Source organism: Rhinopithecus bieti, unplaced genomic scaffold, assembly GCF_001698545.2.
Source record: "Rhinopithecus bieti isolate Rb0 unplaced genomic scaffold, ASM169854v2 scaffold_13689, whole genome shotgun sequence".
Lineage (NCBI taxonomy): Eukaryota > Metazoa > Chordata > Mammalia > Primates > Cercopithecidae > Rhinopithecus > Rhinopithecus bieti.
The window spans coordinates 2,568,580-2,588,633 of NW_016808044.1; the positions used below are offsets into that span (position 1 = coordinate 2,568,580).

The 20,054-nt window shown below is 39.4% G+C and overlaps 1 protein-coding gene across 1 annotated transcript in view; it reads right to left on the bottom strand.

Moving 5' to 3' along the window:
* Positions 1 to 20,054, bottom strand: part of KAT6A (lysine acetyltransferase 6A) — a 122,046-nt gene that overhangs the window by 25,818 nt on the left and 76,174 nt on the right. Inside the window, 3 exon segments of the mRNA XM_017885315.1 lie at positions 14,808 to 14,926; positions 17,090 to 17,409; positions 18,715 to 18,850. Of these exon segments, the coding sequence (XP_017740804.1) occupies positions 14,808 to 14,926; positions 17,090 to 17,409; positions 18,715 to 18,850 (575 nt within the window).

Consider the following 20,054-nt stretch of genomic DNA (forward strand, 5'->3'; position numbering starts at 1 on the left):
GTAAATAATTTAACAATTTTGTAAACACAGAGCTGCTGCCTTCCCCATCTGTCCACTGGAGCACTCTCATTTGCCCTTACCTCTCCATTCCCCATGGGGGTGTAATGTTTTGAGGAGAGAGGGGGGTAACCCTTTATTATCAGTGTGAGGCTAGGAAATATGGGGAGAAGAGATGTCTTTTTGGCATTTGAACATTTTCACACAGAAACACTATAGTAAGTAATTCCATTCATTAGGGATTAAGTTACATGATGAAAGAGGTATGAAAGAACGAATTTACATGCTCCACAACAGAGAGAGCATGAATTTAAGGATTAGAGCGAATCAGCGTTTGTGGAGCACCTACTGTGCTAGACTCTGACTTGAGCCTTACGTCATTACCTCCTTTGGTCCCCACAATCCATCCTTCAAAGTAGAAAACAATATACCCACTCTGCAGATGAAAAAATAAGCCTCAGAGAGGTTAAGAGGCAAAAGCACTAGGGCAGGAATGGCAAGTGAAGCATAAAGACAGAAAAGAAAGACATGGGTTGAGATGTGACGGAAGTAGAGATAGCCCTCAACTAATTCTTCCCTAAATTCCCAAAGTTTGTAAGTTTTTAAAACCTGGAACATGGTTTTCCAAAGAAATGAAGCTACAAGTCCACAAACTCTTAATCCAAAACCCTTGGACTAGAGTAGAATGTGTTTTGGATTTCTGATATTTTCTGATTTTATAGAAGCATTAGTACATACATGTGTACAGTATGTGCATGTGTATAGCCCTAGTAGGATTTGGGGCAGCACTCCATAATCAGACACACTAAAATTTCTTTAGCAAAGCATACGAATATTCACATTAACTGGCATAAGTAAGGAATATAAATAGTCTCATGTCAGGTCAGATCATGTTTTGCCAGTAACTCGGTTCAGGTCAAGTGGGACCTTATTGCAAAATGAGTTGGAAAAAAATTTCTTTCCGTTCTCCAAAGAAGATATACAGATGGTCAATAAGCTCATGAAAAGATGCTCAACATCACTAATAATTAAGAAAATGTAAATCAAACCACAATCAGATACTACCTCACACCCATGAGGATGGTTATTATTTTTAAATGTAAAACACCAGAAAATAACAGATGTTGGTGAAGATGTGGAAATACCAGAACCCTTGTCCCATTGCTGGTGGGAATATAAAATGGCACAGCTGCTGTGGAAAACAGTATGATGGTTCCTCAAAAAAGTAAGCAGAATTACCACATAATTTAGCAATTCCACTGCTGAGTATAGCCCCCAAAGACCTGAAAGCAGTTCTTTGTATATGGGTATCTATTTGTACACCCATGTTCATAGCAGCACTATTTACAATAACCAAAAGGTGGAAACAACCCAAGTATCCACTGATGGATGAATGGATAAACCAAAAGTGGTACATACATAGAACAGAATATTCTCCAGCCTTAACGAGGAAGGCAATGGTCGGGCGCTGGTGGCTCACTCCTGTAATCCCAGCACTTTGGGAGGCCGAGGTCACGAGGTCAAGAGATTGAGACCATCCTGGCCAACATGGTGAAACCTCAACTCTACTAAAAATACAACAATGAGCTGGGTGTGGTGGCACGTGCCTGTAGTCCCAGCTACTCGGAAGGCTGACGCAGAAGAATCGCTTGAACCTGGGAGGCAGAGGTTGCAATGAGCCAAGACTGCACCACTGCACTCCAGCCTGGGCAACAGTGCAAGACTTGGTCTTATTAAAAAAAAAAGAAAAAAGGAAGGCAATTCTGACACAGACTAAAATACAGGTGAACCTTGGGGACATTACGCTAAGTGAAAGAGCCAGACACAAAAGGCAAATATTGTATAATTCTACTTAAGGTACCTACAGTAGACAAATTAATAAAGGCAGAAGACAGAATGATGTTTACCGGGGCGGGGGGGGGATTCGGAGTTGTTTAATGGGTACAGAGTTCCAGTTTTGCAAGATGAAAAAGTTCTGGAAATAGATGATGGTGATGATTGCATAACAAGGTGAAGGTCTTTAACGCCACCAAATTGTAACACTTAAAAATGGTCTGGGGCCAGGTGCGGTGGCTCACGCCTGTAATCCCAGCACTTTGGGAGACCAAGGTGGGCGGATCATGACGTCAGGAGATCAAGACCATCCTGTGAATGGTGAAACCCCATCTCTACCAAAAATACAAAAACTTAGCCGGGCATGATGGCGAGCGCCTGTAGTCCCAGTTACTCGGGAGGCTGAGGCAGGAGAATAGCATGAACCCGGGAGGTGGAGCTTGCAGTGAGCCGAGATCGTACCACTGCACTCCAGCCTGGCCAACAGAGCAAGACTCCATCTCAAAAAAAAAAAAAAAAAGGTCTGGTTAGGCCAGGCGCAGTGACTCATGCCTGTAATCCCAGCACTTTGGAAGGCCAAGGTGGGTGGATCACGACATCAGGAGACTGAGACCATCCTGGCTAACACGGTGAAACCCTGTCTCTACTAAAAACACAAAAAATCAGCCGGGCATGGTGGCAGGCACCTGTAGTCCCAGATACTAGGGAGGCTGAGGCAGGAGAATGGCGTGAATCTGGAAGGCGGAGCTTGCAGTGAGCTGAGATGGCACCACTGCACTCCAGCCTGGGTGACAAGAGTGAGAATCTGTCTCAAAAAGAAAAGAAAAGAACAGTCAAGTCTGGTTAAAATAACTTTTATGTTGCCACAATGATTTTTTTTTCAAGTTTTCAGGACTCCTTAGATTTCAGGATTCTGGATATTGTGACCTGTATAAACATTGATACCTAGCTAAGCCACAAATGCTCAAGACACTATATACTACTTCCTATCTTTCCCTTTCCCTAAGCCTTTTTGCTCTATACTCAGACTTCTCTTCATCCATCTCCTTTGCTAGTTCTTTTACTATAAAATATTGACAAAATCTAGAATTCTGTCCTCGGCCATCTTATCTTTTCCATTCGGAGGACCCATGATCCGGTGTTTCCATCAGTTTTCCACTCTCCTCACGCCCTCCTTTCTCTCTACAACAGCTTAGATTCTAAGGTTTTTCCCTGTAATTCCACCCTTTGCAGAGAACTTTAACTCTCTTGCTTCTCTTCTAATTTAACAACAAAATCCTAACCCCTATTAAATTCAACTCTTCACATAATCCAAGTTATTACCTCAATGTGAACATGGGTGGAGAAAAACAGAGAATCACGCTACCCAGTCTCACATTACACTCCTACCCACAAACCTCAAGCAGGTCCTGATGCTTCCTACTCTACTCTCCCGTTCTGAAAGACAACTGCATTCTTTCTCCTCTGCTCAAGCCTCCAACACTGCTTATTCCATCACCTTCACTTTCAGCCAATGCTTTTGCTTCCTATTGCACTAAACTGGACAAAATCAAAAGAAAACTTCCGCAATTTTTCCCACCCACATCGGTCTGCCTCCACCTTTGTGCCACACATCCTGCCTTTCACCAATACAGTGGATAGAGATTGAGCTCCTGAGCCTACAGCTTCCCATGAGATAACATCTTCCTGCTCCCCAGCGAAAGAACATCACCCAACAGTTCCCCCTCTATCTTCTGCATCATCAGCTTTTTTCCCTCTACCAGGGCATTCCATCAGCATACAAAAGAGCTGTTATTCCTTCCATATTAAAAAAAAAAAAAAAGGGCGCGGGAGGCATGGTGGCTCACCCTGTAATCCTAGCACTTTGGGAGGCAGAGATGGGCGGATCACAAGGTCAAGAGATTGAGACCATCCCTGGCCAACATGGTGAAACCCCATCCCTACTAAAATACAAAATACAAAATTAGTTGGCAGTGGTGGCGTGCACCTGTAGTACCAGCTACTCGGGAGGCTGAGGCAGGCCCTTGAACCCAGGAGGCAGAGGTTGCAGTGAGCCGAGATGGTGCCACTGCACTCCAGCCTGGTGACAGAGCAAGACTGAATCTCAAAAAAAAAGGGTATCTTCTTTAGCCCTCACAGCTCTATCCAACTCTCCCTTTCTCTGCTCCTAATTACTGTAAAAAACCTCAAAAGAGTGGCCACATATTACTACTATAACCAATTTCTCCTTCCATTCTTTCTTGAACCCACTCCAATTATCTCTTTCACCCTCCCCTGTCCCCATCATGGAAACAGTTTCTCAAGATTACTTCCTTGTTGCTAAGCTGGACAGTCAATTTTCAGTTCTCATCTTACTTGGTCTATTTGCAGAATTTAAAAACTGATCCTTCCTTCTTACAACACATTCTTCACTTAGCTTCTAAGGAACTACACCTTCATGGTTTTTTTCCTACTTCACTGGCCATTCCTTCTCAGTTTCTCCAATCTCTAAAAGTTGGAATAACCTAGACTCAAAGTTCTTCTCTTCTCCCTTGGTGATCTCATCTGGTCTCGTTTTTCAAAAAACAACCTACTTGCTGGTAAGTCCTGAATTGAAATTTTCAGCCCAGACCTGTGTTCTGGCTGTGTTCAGACTGTTCTGGCATCGTCTCGAATTCCCTGCTTTCACAATGCATCAACATATCCCAATGGGTCTACCTTCAAAACGTAATAGGGAATTCCAATTCCACTACTACCACCACAATCCAAAACACCACGTCTCTTACTTCAATAATTTTAAGAGTCTCCTGAAGTTCTCCCTGCTTCTATACTGTCCTCCATCCCCCACCCCGACCCCCACCCTGCCTCAATCTACACAGGAGCCATGTTAAAACAAAAGTCACTCTTCTGCTCAAAACCCTCCCAGGGTTCCTATCTCATTCAGAGTAAAAGTCAAAGTCCTTACAACAGCCAAGAAGACCCTACAAAAGCCAGCCTTCCGTTACCTTTCTGTCCTTGCCATCTGCTATTTTGAGTCTTACCTGGCTCTAATCACATTGGCTTCCTTGTACTTCTTTGATCATGCACAAATCGTGACTCAGGGTCTTTGCATTTCCTGTTCCTATGCCTGGAATGTTATTTCCCCGTTACCTACGTGTTTCATCCCCTCACCTCCTTCAGGTTTTTGCTAAATGTCAGAGAGACAGTCCCCAACTAACCAATTTAACATTGCACACATTAATCCTCTCCCTCTGAATTCTCCCTCTTCCTCCCCTGCGTTTTCTCCATAACACTACCACATGGCATACCATTTATTTTACCCCATTCCAACCCAAACTAAACTGTTAGCTCCCAAGAGTAAGGAATTTTTTTTTTAAATGTTTTGTTCACTGCTAAATCTTTAGTGCTTGGAACATAGTAACCAGTACTCAGTAATAGTTATTATTAGATAAATATTATCCAAGACAAAAACTTTATCAACAGTCACCTGTGTGCTGGTAACATGGCAAATCTCCTACCCAAGGTCTCCTGTATATACATGTAACACAACCATTTACCAAAGTTCTCCACTTTAGATTTCACACAGTCCCACACCTATGTAAGCATGGTCTCTTCTTCCATTTAAATATGCTCCTCTTCCTATATTCCTACATGTAATATCATCATCTACTCCAAATAGAACACTAGAAGACCTACTTGGTTCTGCCCTCTCCTTCAATCCTAACTCCCAATCCAACAGTAGTCTTTTCCATTCTATCTTAAGTCTTTCTCAAAATGATTATCTATCTCTGTCTCCTATCTATCTCTTCTACCTTCATTTAGGCCCTAGTCACTTTTCATTTGGACTGTTGTAATCATCTGACTGGTCCCTTGCTCAGGTGTTCTCCAATCCATTGCTCACAGTATCACCAGAGTTGAGTTTCTAAAATGCAAATATGTCATCCACTTTTTAGAAATTCTTTAGCAGTTCCCCAAGAGCTATTGAGCTACTATTTAACTACTTGAAAGAACTACTTTACCTACAAGATTAAGTAAAAACTCCTTAATATGAAACACAAAATCTTCATGATCTAGTACCTTTCCAATCTCATCTCTTGTTTGAACTCCAACCAACTACACACAGCTCCAAGAATACAAGATTTCTCACACCCAAACTTTCTACTAGAAATGCCTTCTCACTCTTCTCCAATAGTAAACTCTTACTCATTCCTTCAACACCCTACACAAATGTCACCTCCTCTACGAAGACTTAAAACTGTAGTTAACCACAATAACTAAAAATAGAACAGTAACATCCCTAGATGTCTTCCTGTTCATTCTCACTGCAACTTATGCATATCTCCATAGTAATACTATATCATAAATTAAGCAGTTAAGAATTAAGGCCATGGTGTCAGAATACCAGGGTTCAAATGCTGACTCTGAAACTTAACAATTTATAACTCTAGGTAAAATAATCCTTCTAATGTTTCCGTTTCTTCATTTGTAAAATAAGGCCAAGTAATTAATAACAAAGTTGCATTAAATGAAACAAATATATAATGCTGAATATAGTATTTGGCATACAGTAAGAGGGTTATCTATTACTAACCACATGGCTTTAATTACTCATTTATTCAATAGTCCCCCTTATCCACCCACTGGGAACACACTGTTCCAAAACTCACAGTGAACGCCTAAAAATTGTAGATAGTATTAAATGTTATACAAGTTGAGTATACCTAATCTGACAATCTGAAACCTGAAATGCTGCAAAATCTGAAACGTTCTGAGCACTAATGACACTCAAACGAAATGCTCATTAGAACATTGCAGATTTTGGATTCAGGATGCTCAACTACTAAGCATATGATGCAAATACTCCAAAATCTGGAAAAAAAAAAAATTCAAAATCCAAAACACTTCTGGTACCAAGCATTTTGGATAAGGGATATTCAACCTGTATATACTATGTTTTTTCTTATACATCCATACCTATGATAACATTTAATTCATAGATTAAGCACAGAAAGAGATTAACAACAATAACTAAAAATAGGACAATTACAACGATGTACTGTAATAAAAGTTACGTGAATTGTGGTCTGTCTCAAAATATCCTACTGCACAGTATGCACCCTTCTGATGATGAGGAGGAGGAGGAGGAGATAATGATGATAATAAAATTCAGACCTTGGTTAACCAAGGGTGACTGAAACCATGGAAACCAAAACCATATATAAAAGGGGGATTAAGAGATAGGGTGATTATTGGCCCATCAGATCAACAAATATTTGAGGACCTACTACATGCAAGTCACACTGTGGAGATGATATAGAAAACATAGTATCTGCCCATAAAGGTGTTGTAAGACAGGCAGTCCTTGTTTTTGATGGCACTGTTGATGGAAACAGGTACACATAAGAATTGTGTCCTTGCTTCTGAGGTGACAGATTTGACTTTAGTTCTGATATGCATGGGTTTTGTGTGTGTGTTGTAATGAAACTTTATTTACGAACACTGACATTTTTCACATAATTTTCATATGTCCCTAAATATTATTCTTTTATTTTGTCCAACTATTTAAAATATGAAAACAATCCTTAACTTGTAGGTCATACAAAACAGGCCGTGGATGGGACTGGGCCACGGGCCGTATTTTGCCAACCCTAACACAGGTGCAGCAGTTTCTAAGCTGTATCTATGCCCTCAAAAACGACTTTCGGCATTACCTTTATGAGTCTTTTTATTATTCAAAACATCCTCTTATCTAGCCAAGATGAACTTTCCCAGCTGGCTTAAAACCACTTTCTTTATTACAGTAAGCCAGAGAACCTAGAAGTCATCTTTGATCATCTCCTGTTCCTTCAATCTACCTTAGTTCGATAAGCATGGGTTTCGGTTAACATTGCACCATGCAAAGTGAGGAATGGATGGAGTTTAGTTTGAGATAAAACAGGGTGGAACATCTGTTGGGCAATGGTAAGTAATACATTGATTTACTAGTATTAAGCTGCATTTTGGAGGGTTTTGAAAGCTAGTAACAAGATGCTAGTTTCGGCATGACAGGATTTTAAGGTACCCCCATGACATCTTTTTGCTGTTAAGTGATTTCTCTTTGATATTGCTGAAAGTAGGCATGGGAAGTGGGGGGATGTTTAGTGTGTTATTTACCCATTAAACGTAAGTCACATATTAAAGGCTGCATAGATGTATTTTTAGTTCACTGGATAATTTAGTACAACATTACTTATTAAGATAGTAGTTAAGAGCCTGGGAACTAGAAAAAGCTAGCACAGTTCAAATCCTATCTCATTGAGACACCTTAGTTGGGCAAGTCACTATTAGATTTGTTGAAAAGATTAAACGAGTTGATATTTGCACAGAACTTAGAGCACTATGCCATTCACGCAGCGAGTGCCAGATAAATGTGAGTTTCTGCTTGCTATCTCAGTGGCAGGTTCTTGGAATACACAGATAATATATCTTTGCCCTCCAGCTGGAAATTTTTATAGTAGTCTCCCCTTATCCCCAGCTTTGCTTTCCGAGGTACTAGTTATCTGTTGCCAGCCTCAGTGCAAATTTTATCATCTGACACCGTCAGGGGAGTGAGTACAGTACAATAGTACAGTAAGAGATTTAGAGACCACATTCATATAACTTTTATTACAGTACACTGTTAAAATTGTTTTATTATTATTTTATTATGCCTACTTTATAAATTAAACTTTAGCATAGGTATGTATGTATAGGAAAAAACACAACACAGTACATACAGGGTTCAGTACAGTCCCCAGTTTCAGGCATCTACTGGGGATCTTGGAGCGTATCACTGGTGGGTAAGCAGGGACTCCTGTATAGTAGTCATTTCTTCCTCAAAGCTGAAGTTAATGTTGTTTACTCCATCTGATAGGCCCTAGTTCTCTCCATCTACCTAAATCCTGATCATTCCTGAGGCCTGCTGCTTCTGTGATCATCTCAGATTGCACCAATTTTCACACATTTTAGTATACTGTGAACATCTGAGACAAGTCTGAATCATTGAATACAGCAATGCACTATGTTTCGTTGGTACTCTAAGCTACTGTCTGCTGTGTATCTTCCTAAGCACCTTTACCTACCTGCATTTAGCACATGCCTAATGATTTTGCTACTCCCATAACATCCTGCACACAGAATAATGCAGGATGTTACTGTGATTAAGGGTACAGAATTGGAAGTCACACAGGCCTAAGTTTTAATTTCGGCTGCACTATTACTGGCATAAAAACTTACAGGAAGTCACTAAACTAAAAGTGCTGGTTTCCTCATATGTAAAATGGCATAACACCTCTACATCATGGGATTAATAAAGTTGTTGAACCTAGCTTACTATATTTTTAATAATGATTTAATTCTTCAAGCAAGGAAGAAATTTTAATAACCCACACAGATTTCAAAAATGCTCTGAAACTTCCCAGAACCACACAAAAACCAAAGGAATCCTTCAAAATCAGAAAGCATTAAAATTTGTATGAAAATACAATGTGCTCTTTGATATTTTATGTAAAAATCTTTCTATATATTTCAAGAAGGCTGTCAGCTCCACTGGAATGAACTGAATACAAATGCTTCTTTCTACTGATAGAGCCTTTTAAGAAAAGTAATTTCTCCAAGCTCGTAAGATCATAGTTGAAATAAAATTCTACAACAAAAACCTATACTACTAAATTTTTATGCTTCCACTTTTGTATCCAGAGGTGGCTCTTTTTCATGGAAGTGTATGTTGTATAGATAATGATGGAACACAGTACTAGGCAAACTACATCCATACTTAGCCTACTGCCTGCAATAATTTTTTAAAAAAATCAAAACCAATGAGTGGCTGACTCCTTTTGATATAAATCTTGCTCAACATTTCAATTATCTTTGACTTAGATAATGTTCCATGCAAAGTTTGATTATTCAAGATAGTCCCTTCCAGACTATAAGCTCTAAGAGAACAGAAATTATGTCTTTCTGATAGCCCCTATACATAGCATAGTTTCTAGAACATAGCAGGCACTCAATAAACAATGTGTTATTAGTTGGATTCTAATATTGATTCCTTTATCATATGTCTTTTGCTGATGCTGCTGTAAGGCTACCAAAGACCCTGTAATAAAATCTTCCTCCAAAATTTTTGAAACACAGGTTCTAGCAGCTTCTAAGCTATATCTACGCTCTAAAAATGACTTTCTGCACTGTATTTATGAATCTTTTTATTATTCAAAATGTCCTCTAGTCAACATGAACTTTCCCAAGTAGCTTCAAATAACTTTCATTATTAAGTCAGAGAACCTGGAAGTCATCTTTGATCATCTCTTGCTCCCTCAAGCTACACAGTAAACTCATCACTAAGTTCTGCTGATTCCATCTCCAAAATACATCTAAATCCATCCACTTCTCTCCCTTTTCTACCACCACCCCTCTAGTCCTAGCTAACACTTTTCTCATCCTGATCACTGGAAAAGCCTGCAAAGTGGTTTCCCAGCTTCCACTTTTGCTTAATTCTAAACCACTCTTTATGCAGTAGCCAAGAAAAAACATTTTTTAATAAAATTGATCTTGCTGTTTGCTAAAAACCATTCAATGTCTTTCCATTGCAATTACAATAAAAACCCCAATCCTAACTTCTGGACTTAGTCTATTTCCCCAGCTTCACCTTGTGTAACTCTTCTGTTCACAGTACTTGAGTTACACTGAACTTCAGTTCCTCAAGTTTATCAACTACTTTCACTCCCTTATATGTTTACATAGGCAGTCCCCTTGTCTCTGAAATATTCTTCTCTAGCTCTTTACTCTGCTGACTTTTGAATAATCTTTTGGAACTATGTATAAATTGTTACTTCTTCCCTTCTCATAAACACTCCAACCCCAATCCTCAGCACCGTAGCCCAGCTCGTCAGAATCCCTCACTGCATTCTTATTTCCTTCCTACTATCAGTTTGTAAGTACAGTTTTATTTTTATAAGTGTTTATTATCTGTCTATTTGTGAAACTAAAAGCTTCATGAAGGCAGAGTCTGTGTCTTTTTGTTTGCCCTATAGTGCTGGTACCAAAGAAGGTGCATGATGCTAATGAATAAGCCTCATGGAGAAATAGCAACATCATCAGAATTTCAGGGCACTGCCAACAAGAATAAGCATGAATTAGACTTCCAAGATTTAGCTGTTTATTTCCTTGGTGCCAACACATACACAGACAATCCTGGGTTTAATAAAATGCTAGAAAGAAACATAGGATTAGCCCAATTACCATCAATAAGCATTTACACTGTCTCCCCAAGCCTCAGCAGGGCTTAGCACCTCGTTTAACTCTCTTTGGTCATCCTTCTTGCACCTTTCTATTATTTCAACCTCTGCCCCATTTCTCCCAGAAGAAAATTTCATTCAATATCCTCCATTCATTAAGCAAGTATTTACTGAGGCTTTACTATATTCCAAGTACTCAGTAGACAGCAGTGACCAAAAAGAAAGTCCTCGTTCTCAAGGCACTAACATTCTAGAAATAAAAAGTTTAAATTCAAGAGGTGATAGGTACCATGCAGAAAAAGCAGGCATGTCAGGGGACAGAGGGACAAAATGGGCTGTAAGCTATCTTCGTGTGGGAGTCAGGAATGTCTCTCTGGTAAGATAACATATGAGCAAGACAAATGGAATGGGCAGTGAACCTACCAAATCATTGACTCTAGAGGAAGGGCCATCGAGGCAAGGTGCAGCAACTGCAAAGGCCCAAGGCAGGCGTGCTTGGTGTGTTTGAGGAAGAGGCAGCGGCTGTGGCTGGAGTAGCCTGAGAGCAAGAAAAGCAGCCAAAGAGGGAGGCAGGCACAAGATCATATACAGCCTTGGAGATGAGAGAACAGACTTTTTTTTTTTTTTAATTCTAAAGAAGACCGAAAGACATGAAAGGTTTTCTGGGCAAGGGAGGAGTAAAATCCAACTTACGTTTGAAAATAATTACCCTGGCCTCCGTGTAAAGAAAACAGGAAGTGGGGTAGGGGCAAAAGCAGAAGCAAGTTTAGTCTGGAGGCAATTATAGCAGCCTAAGCCAGCGATGACGGTGGGTTGGCAGTAGCAAATACAGACATATTCTGAAGGCAGAACCATTAGGATTTGCTGATGGACTGAAAGTGAAGTATGACAGAGAAAAAAAAAAAATCAAGATGACATCTCTGTGGTCCTAAGCAAGTACAGGATAGAGCTACCATTTACTCTCGTTTACCACTAACAGCCAGGATCTATGGCTACAACAGTAAGAGACTAGAACATCTTGCTATGGCCAGAAGTAAATAAAAATGATGATGATGTGTTAAAAGGACACAGGAGCTTCTAGAAAGGAGTTCCCGTCTGCCTAAATCTGGAACAATTTAAGCATCAAAATAAACACTAATATAGCAATGGATTATAACCCATAAAATAATCTATGAGTTTAAATAAAATGAATAAATAGGAAGAAGAAAAAGCTTCTTCTTACAGTAGAATGCCAATTAATAAATGCCAAAGAAATGATAGAACTAGAAAATAATGTTTGGCCACCAACAAAGTAAATGATTCAGGCAAGAATCATCTCTGGATGCTAAATGTGGTAGATAAAAGTTTGATAAAAAACAGGATATTTGCATTTCTGTCTCAAAATATGTGTCCCCAAGATATTTAATTATAGCTAGAAAGTAATAATGTTAGAAAAGAAACATGGACACCACCTAAACCAGGTGGTCACTGTTAGCAGCACTTGTGATGAGAACTTAGATATTACATGCCTTCTGATTGTGACACACTGAGGAGGACACAGCACACCTGTGGAATTTTCTAAGCATGAAAAATAAAACAAGCTCAAAGTGATGACATTCTATAAAATAAATGATCTGTGCACTTCAAAACTGTCAAGGTCATGAAAGATAAAGACTGAGGAACTGTTCCCAAATGGAAGGAGACTAGAGAGACGTAATAACTCAATTAGACAATAGTGCTTCATTTGTGTTAAATTCCTGATTTGACAACTGGACCATGGTCATGTATGAGAACATTTTTGTTTTTAGGAAATATACCTAAATAATTAGGAGTAAAGGGATATTAACATTATGTCTGCAACTTACTCGGGGGAGAAAAAAAAAAACAACTCTTTCAGTCAGGAAGAACATAATTACTGCCTTCTTTCAGTTCCCACTGAAGTCCACGCAGATTTCTACTACAGTACCTATAATAACACATTAGCAGGAAAGGAAACAAGCTTTGAGGGCAACTTGCTCAAAGCAGAAGTTAGTAAACGACACATCAAGACCTGAACCCAGGTCCATCTGACTCAAAGCTAATATTTTGTTAAATCATAATACAGCAGAATGCTGAGTAAATGTGTACTGAGTATTTGTACTGCTGTTTTATATTTTCAAAAGTACTCACAGAATGACTGACATCAACAGTCTATTCACCACCACTGGGTCTCTTACTACGAAGAGTTTTCCCTAGAACCCTCAGCATCAGCCTTAGAATTTTTTTTTTTTTTTCTGAGATGGAGTCTCACCCTGTTGCCCAGACTGGAGTGGTATGGCATGATCTTGGCTCACTGCAACCTCCACCTCCCGGGTTCAAACGATTCTTCTGCCTCAGCCTCCCGAGTAGCTGAGACTACAGGCGCGTGCCACCATGCCCGGCTAATTTTTGTATTTTTAGCAGACGGGGTTTCACCATGCTGCCCAGGCTGGTCTCGAACTCCTGACCTTGTGATCCACCCGCCTCGGCCTCCCAAAGTGCTGGGATTACAGGAGTGAGCCAGCTACCGCACCCAGCCTAGAAATCCTTCTTTTCAAGATAAGAGATAGAGAACTTGGCTTACATGGTACATTTGTTGGTGGCAAAGAAGGAAAAGACAAAAAATAAATGAACATAATCTGGAAGAGCCTTTATGATCCGGCCCCTGCACTTTTCCAACGTCACCTCCTGACATTCTCCACACCCTATATTCTTTATCCTGAGCCATTTTAATTCCCACAATTAAGCATGTTTTCTCTTATCTTCAAGTCTATTCCATCTTCACTTCTGTTCCTTCTGATTATATAAGAACCAACTCTCTACATACCCCTTTAAGGGATATGCACAACTCCTACACATCCTTTAAGGCCCCTCAATGAATCCTCCTCTGACCTCCCCAGGCAGAAGTAGAAGTTGGCTTTCCTATTCTCCCAAAACACCAAGTATTCTATAATTGAACTTTGCATGTTAATGACATTATTTCTTCAGAAATCTCTTGTATAGTTCAGGGAAAGAATTCAGTCATTCACTGGCATCTCCAGCATCTGGCACATAGACTCTTTGCCTATATAATCTTGCCATGTGTCACAAAGAATTGCAATTTTTTTTTTTTTTTTTTTTTTAAGACAGGGTCTCACTGCCACCCAGGCTGGAGTACAGTGGCATGATCTCAGCTCATTGCAATCTCCACTTCCCCAACTCTAGCAATTCTCCTGCCTCAGCCTCCTAAACAGCTGTGACTACAGTTGTGCACCACCATGCCTGGCTAATTTTTCTATTTTTTGTAGAGATGGGGTTTTGCCATGTTGCCCCAGCTGGTCTCGAACTCCCGGACTCAAGCAATCCACCCACCCTGGCAAAGTGCTAGGATTACAGGCATGAAATATTTCTTGAATTAATAAATATGGGTGCTTTATTATCACTCATGAGAAGCCTGTCTTTTGTTTGTTTTTGGTCAAATCCCAAATTCTTCATATAGTAAGACAAAAATAAACCAAGCTTATTTAATACTGATAGTCAAAGCCTAGTCAAAGCCATGTGCTTATCTGCAAAACCAAAGCAGTTATCCTGGGTTTGAAAGGAATATTATAACCAGCAGAACTACATATACACACAAACCACCACTATTCTGAGATTAGGCAAACTGCTGTTAGTGCTTAACCCATAATGTAATTAATCTGCTGTTTCTCAGCCATGAACAAGTTGCTTGATTGTCCAACCTGAATATCCAACCTGAATATCCAACTTTACCTGCAGTGCTTGTTCTTGGATATCACGAAATAATTCCATATCTTTCTCAGTCATGATTTCCTGGCTCCCAAAAAGTCGCTCCTCATTTTCTTGTTTGCCATCCCAGCCATCCTGATTGTCTGCATATAAAAAAAGAACTCACATGTTAACTATCCTCAGATTAATACATGAACTAGAAAAAATTTCAAGTCTTTATTTAAATTTGAATAACTTAATATATAACAAAGAAGAATATAGCATTAAATTGACTCCTAGAAGAATACTACTCAATAAATAATATTTATGTATTAAATCTGCCTTATAGTGGAAATCCTGAATTGTCTTAAAGCTTCCTAAAATATTATATAACTAAATTTAAATTTCATTAAAAGATTATATTTTAATACACAGAAAGGCAGACAGAAAAATGGTATAAGGAATATAAATTTCATTTTGAAACAGTATAAATTTGACACTTTTAGTATAGGTTTAATGCATTAATGTTCAAAAAAACCTCTTGAGCTACCTTAACTGATGTCGGAAGTACTAACTCCCATCACATTCTGGGTGCCCTTTTAAAGCACAAACTCCACAAACCTGAGGATAACAGATAATAATCATCTGGGTAAATATGAAAACGTATGATAATTATCTACAAAATGATGGAACTTCCTCAAGTGGGCAAAAAACTAGTGAAAAGAGTATTTGGGAATTACGCAGATCATTATTCTTTGCAGTTGAAGATGACACTGCTGATGGGCTCATTTGCTCTTTTTATAAGTATGGCTGAAAAGACCAATTGGTGACAGTTCTTCTCAAGTCAACTGCACATATAGGCCATTTATTGCTAACTTAACACAAGAAGAAAAAGGTCAAGGACTCACCGTTGACAACATTCCCAAACTGGAAGAAAAAAGTACAGTCTAAAGGTACTATGTGACTTTAATGCCCCCTAGTGCACGATGCAGGCACCTCTCTAATACAGCATTCGGTACTTAAACTTTGTAATTCATAAAGAAAATGACAGAGCCTATTAAAGCAAATGCTCACACCACTGCCTAAAATTCAATATTGGTTCTCCATATACTTGATCCATTTGCTCTAACAATTTCTATTTCAAAAGCTTTCTAGTAATTTTTCTAATAAACCATCTCCAGTACAAAAGGTTAATTCAAAAATGTCTTTCATTTTACTTTGAGATTCTTTCCAAGTTTAAACGGATTGCATATTTTCTTAGATAAACATGCTCAGACCAGAAGCTTATCTGCAGGCTGATAAAGACATGAAGAGTCTTGAATGCTTAAAGAGTAATTAGCTGATCATCACTATGGTGAAAGACCAATCAATAAAGCATACAAAGGGGACTCTAACAATTACAAGGACTTTCTCTCCTGCACTGGACAATCAACTACTTATGAAAGCAGGAATGAGAGCAGTGAATACACTCTCCCTTACCAAGGAGACATTCAGGGAGGAAACCAAGGTCAGGGAATTCTCTTGCAGTAGATGAGACACTACAACTCTGGCCTTTGTGATCCAAAAGAGTTCATTCTCATTCTACTTTCTTCAAGCCCTTTCTACTTCCTTCACAGGGTTAGTTTCTCTAAATTCAAGGCTCAGCAATAAGGCTATTTTAAGCTTTAATTTATTAGACAGTTAATCAAATTCTTATCCTCTGACTTGAATGATCTGCTACATTATTAAGTCCTCTCCACAGATGTTTTCTACTTTGAAAACTAGGGAACTTAGCCTGATACACAAGCAGCCTGGAGCTGTTGTTCTGTCTCTCCCTTTTTAAGTGCAATCCATGACTTACAACTATATTCGTCAAGATCTGCAGTAGAAAAGTCAATGACCTCATCACATCTGCATATATTTTGGTCTTTTCTTTATGCTTAGATAAATAGCATTTTACCCAGCTCTGTTCTTTCCAGTTTCCTTCCTGGAATAAGCAGGCATCACAACATTCACCATATGATTTCTTTAGTAATTTATGAAATGTAAAGTAATCCTCAAGGTTACACCCCAAGTTTCTGTAGGCAGATTCTCTGTGGTTCTATAAAAAAGCAGCTTCCTTTTGCCTAAGAGTTCCTATTGTCCCATTCTGCAACTTTATCTCCATCCTCTAAATTTCTGCCATAGTTACCACCTCAGTATCATCTACATGTTTTTTTCAATGTGTTCTTATATTACATAACCAATTTTTTATAATCAAATATAAATCTATTATAGATAATTAGTGTTATCCCAAATAATACATGTACAGAATACAATTTGTTTCTAAGTTTGTTCTAAACTCTTACCTGTGGGCCAATCTGAAGTGCTTGATTTCCTGTTGCCCCTCTTTCTGATTCGATATTGCTCAGAGTAATCCACCACTTCCCCACGAGCTTTCCGCCCATCAGGGGAAGGGGTAAAAAATTTGGTAAGGCCATCAATGAGCCCTTTGGTTTTCTTGTTGAACTTCAAGGAGACACTGCTATCTCTGCAGAAGTCCAAGCCATCTATCCGTTCTAAATATCCTTCTTCTGATGATGATGATGCTGATTGGCTGGAAAGAGTGATTTTTCGTTTCCTACCCCTTCCAGGGCCAGTTCGAACTTTGCTGAAGGGACCTTTTGATCTAAATAATAAAACAGGGGAAAGGGTAACTATTAAAAAAGATACTTATAGGGTTCCTATTTAATACATAACATATAATTAGTAAGTAACCTATACCTTTATTAAAATCTATATTTTTAAGAATATTCTGCAAACTATAAATAGTACTCTGAATGAAAATTAAATATTAGAAACATCTATTTCCAGGAAGCCTACTTATAGTGCAAAGAATTACAGGCCAGGAGTCATAAGACTTGTTCTCGTCATAACTCTCTCTCTTAACTAGCTGTACAACTTGGACAAATCACATTTTTTCTAAACATACGTCTTCATCTGTAAAATGAGAACTGGACTAAGAACAACTAAGATCCTTCCAGGTATAAAGTTCTACTACACTGTGATCTCTGCACCAACTCAAAGTTATACTTTTATCTCTAAAACACAAGGCCAGGTTATTCTTTGAAGGCCAGGAATCAAAAGATCATTTTATAGGAAAATCAAAGCTTGATTTAAGATTTTGAATACAGACTACAATACTGGTTCTGCACATTTCAGGTTGCTAATGCCCATTCATTTCAGTTATATCACCTTCAAGATAGTCTTACGTATAAAAAAGGTAAGTAAAACTTCTGAGAATAAAGGGAGGTTGACAAGCCTGAAGATATTTACGTGTTTATCAAAGGTGAGTTACTACAGATATTTTTAAAAGACAAAACTAGCTACTGAATCTTGCCCCACCTCCTCCAGACATAGCCCAGCTTTCTAGTCCACAATTTCTGATTTCTGCTAATAGATGAAAACATTCAAATTATTTTACATTCCAAGAACACAAAAATGGGACTTAGCCATCACGTCAACAGGAAGAACCTATCCGGTGGTTTGTACACCTAACAGATATTAACAACTGAGACAAGATCAGGAGAGGGACATGTGAAATGTCACAGTAACAACTTTTCTTTCCTGTTTTTATATAAGCGAAGCAACATAAGGCAATGGTTAAGAGTCAGACTTTGGTGCCAGACTACTTGGATTTTCATCCCAGTTCAACATGTACTATGCCTTAGTTTCTTCCTTTGAAAAATGAAAGTAACAACAGCAGCTATATTTCACTGGGTTGCTGGGAGAATTAAACAATTCAATGCATGTAAAGCACTAAGAACAGTATCTGGCACTTATTAAGGGCTCAGTAAGTGTTAGCCATTATTACTATACAAAAGTGCCAGACATGACAATGGAAAATTTTTTTCATAGAAAAAACAAGTGAATCCTACGCTATAGAGAAGACCCTATCCTTTTCTCCCCTCACCTTGCCACAAGTACAACTTACACCGTGTTTTGTTTCTTTAACCTGTTTTTTGGACGTCCTATTGGATTAGCATAGCGCCGTTTTATCTGTGCTGCCTTCTTTTGTAGAAGTTTTCGTCCTTTTTTCCTAGGTCGACATATTTGACATATCCACATGCCTATAAAAAAATAAAATTCCACATACAAGTGTGACAGACATAAATATACTAAAAGGTTTCAGATAGTCTTAAGTCAGAATCTTAACTTTTTCAGGTAAAAGACTGTCATTAGAAAATCTGATGAATACCGCCCCCCCACCCAAAATAAACATTAAAACATATACACACAAAATTCTACGAATAATTGGAAGAGACTCACATACACCTTCAAGTCTGCACTTGAAGTTCACTGACTGCACCTGAAGTCCACTGAGGCCAAGGCGGGCGGGTCACCTGAGGTCAGGAGTTTAAGACCAGCCTGGCCAACATGGTGAAACCCTGTCTCTACCAAAAATACAAAAATTAGCCAGGCATGGTGGTATGTGCCTGTAGTCCCAGCTACTTGAGAGGCCGAGGCAGGAGAATCGCTTGAACCCGGGAGGCAGAGGTCGCAGTGAGCCAAGATCGTACCACTGCGTTCCAGCCTGGGCGACACAGTGAGACCCCATCTCAAAAAAACAACAAAAAAAGTTTCCTGCTTAAAGCTGCTATATAATCTCTTTTGTAGAAGTTAACCACACAGGAATGGAGTCCTAGGGAAATCTTTCTTGGCTGGGCGCAGTGGTTCATGCCTGTAATCCCACCACTTTGAGGGGCTGAGGTGGGCTGATTACCTGAGGTCAGGAGTTTGAGACAAGCCTGGCCAACATGGTGAAAACCCATCTCTACAAAAAAAAATTAGCTGCAGGCCAGATGCAGTGGCTCACGCCTGTAATCCCAACACTTTGGGAGGCCAAGGTGGGCGGATCATGAGGTGAGGAGATCGAGACCATCCTAACATGGTGAAACCCTGTCTCTACTAAAAACACAAAAAAATTAGCCAGGTGTGGTGGCACAGGCCTGTAGTTCCAGCTACTCAGGAGGCTGAGGCAGGAGAATCGCCTGAACCCGTGAGGCAGAGGTGCAGTGAGCCGAGATTGCATCACTGCACTCCAGCCTGGGCGACAAAGCCAGACTCCATCTTAAAAAAAAAAAAAAAAAATTAGCTGGGCATGGTGATGCGCCTCCAGTCCCAGCTACTCAGGAGGCTGAGGCAGGAGAATCACTTGAACCCAGGAGGCAGAGGGTACAGTGAGCTGAGATTGTGCCGCTGCACTCCAGTCTGGGCAACAGAAGGAGACTCCATCTCCAAAAAAACAAAACAAAACAAAAAAAAACTTCCTTA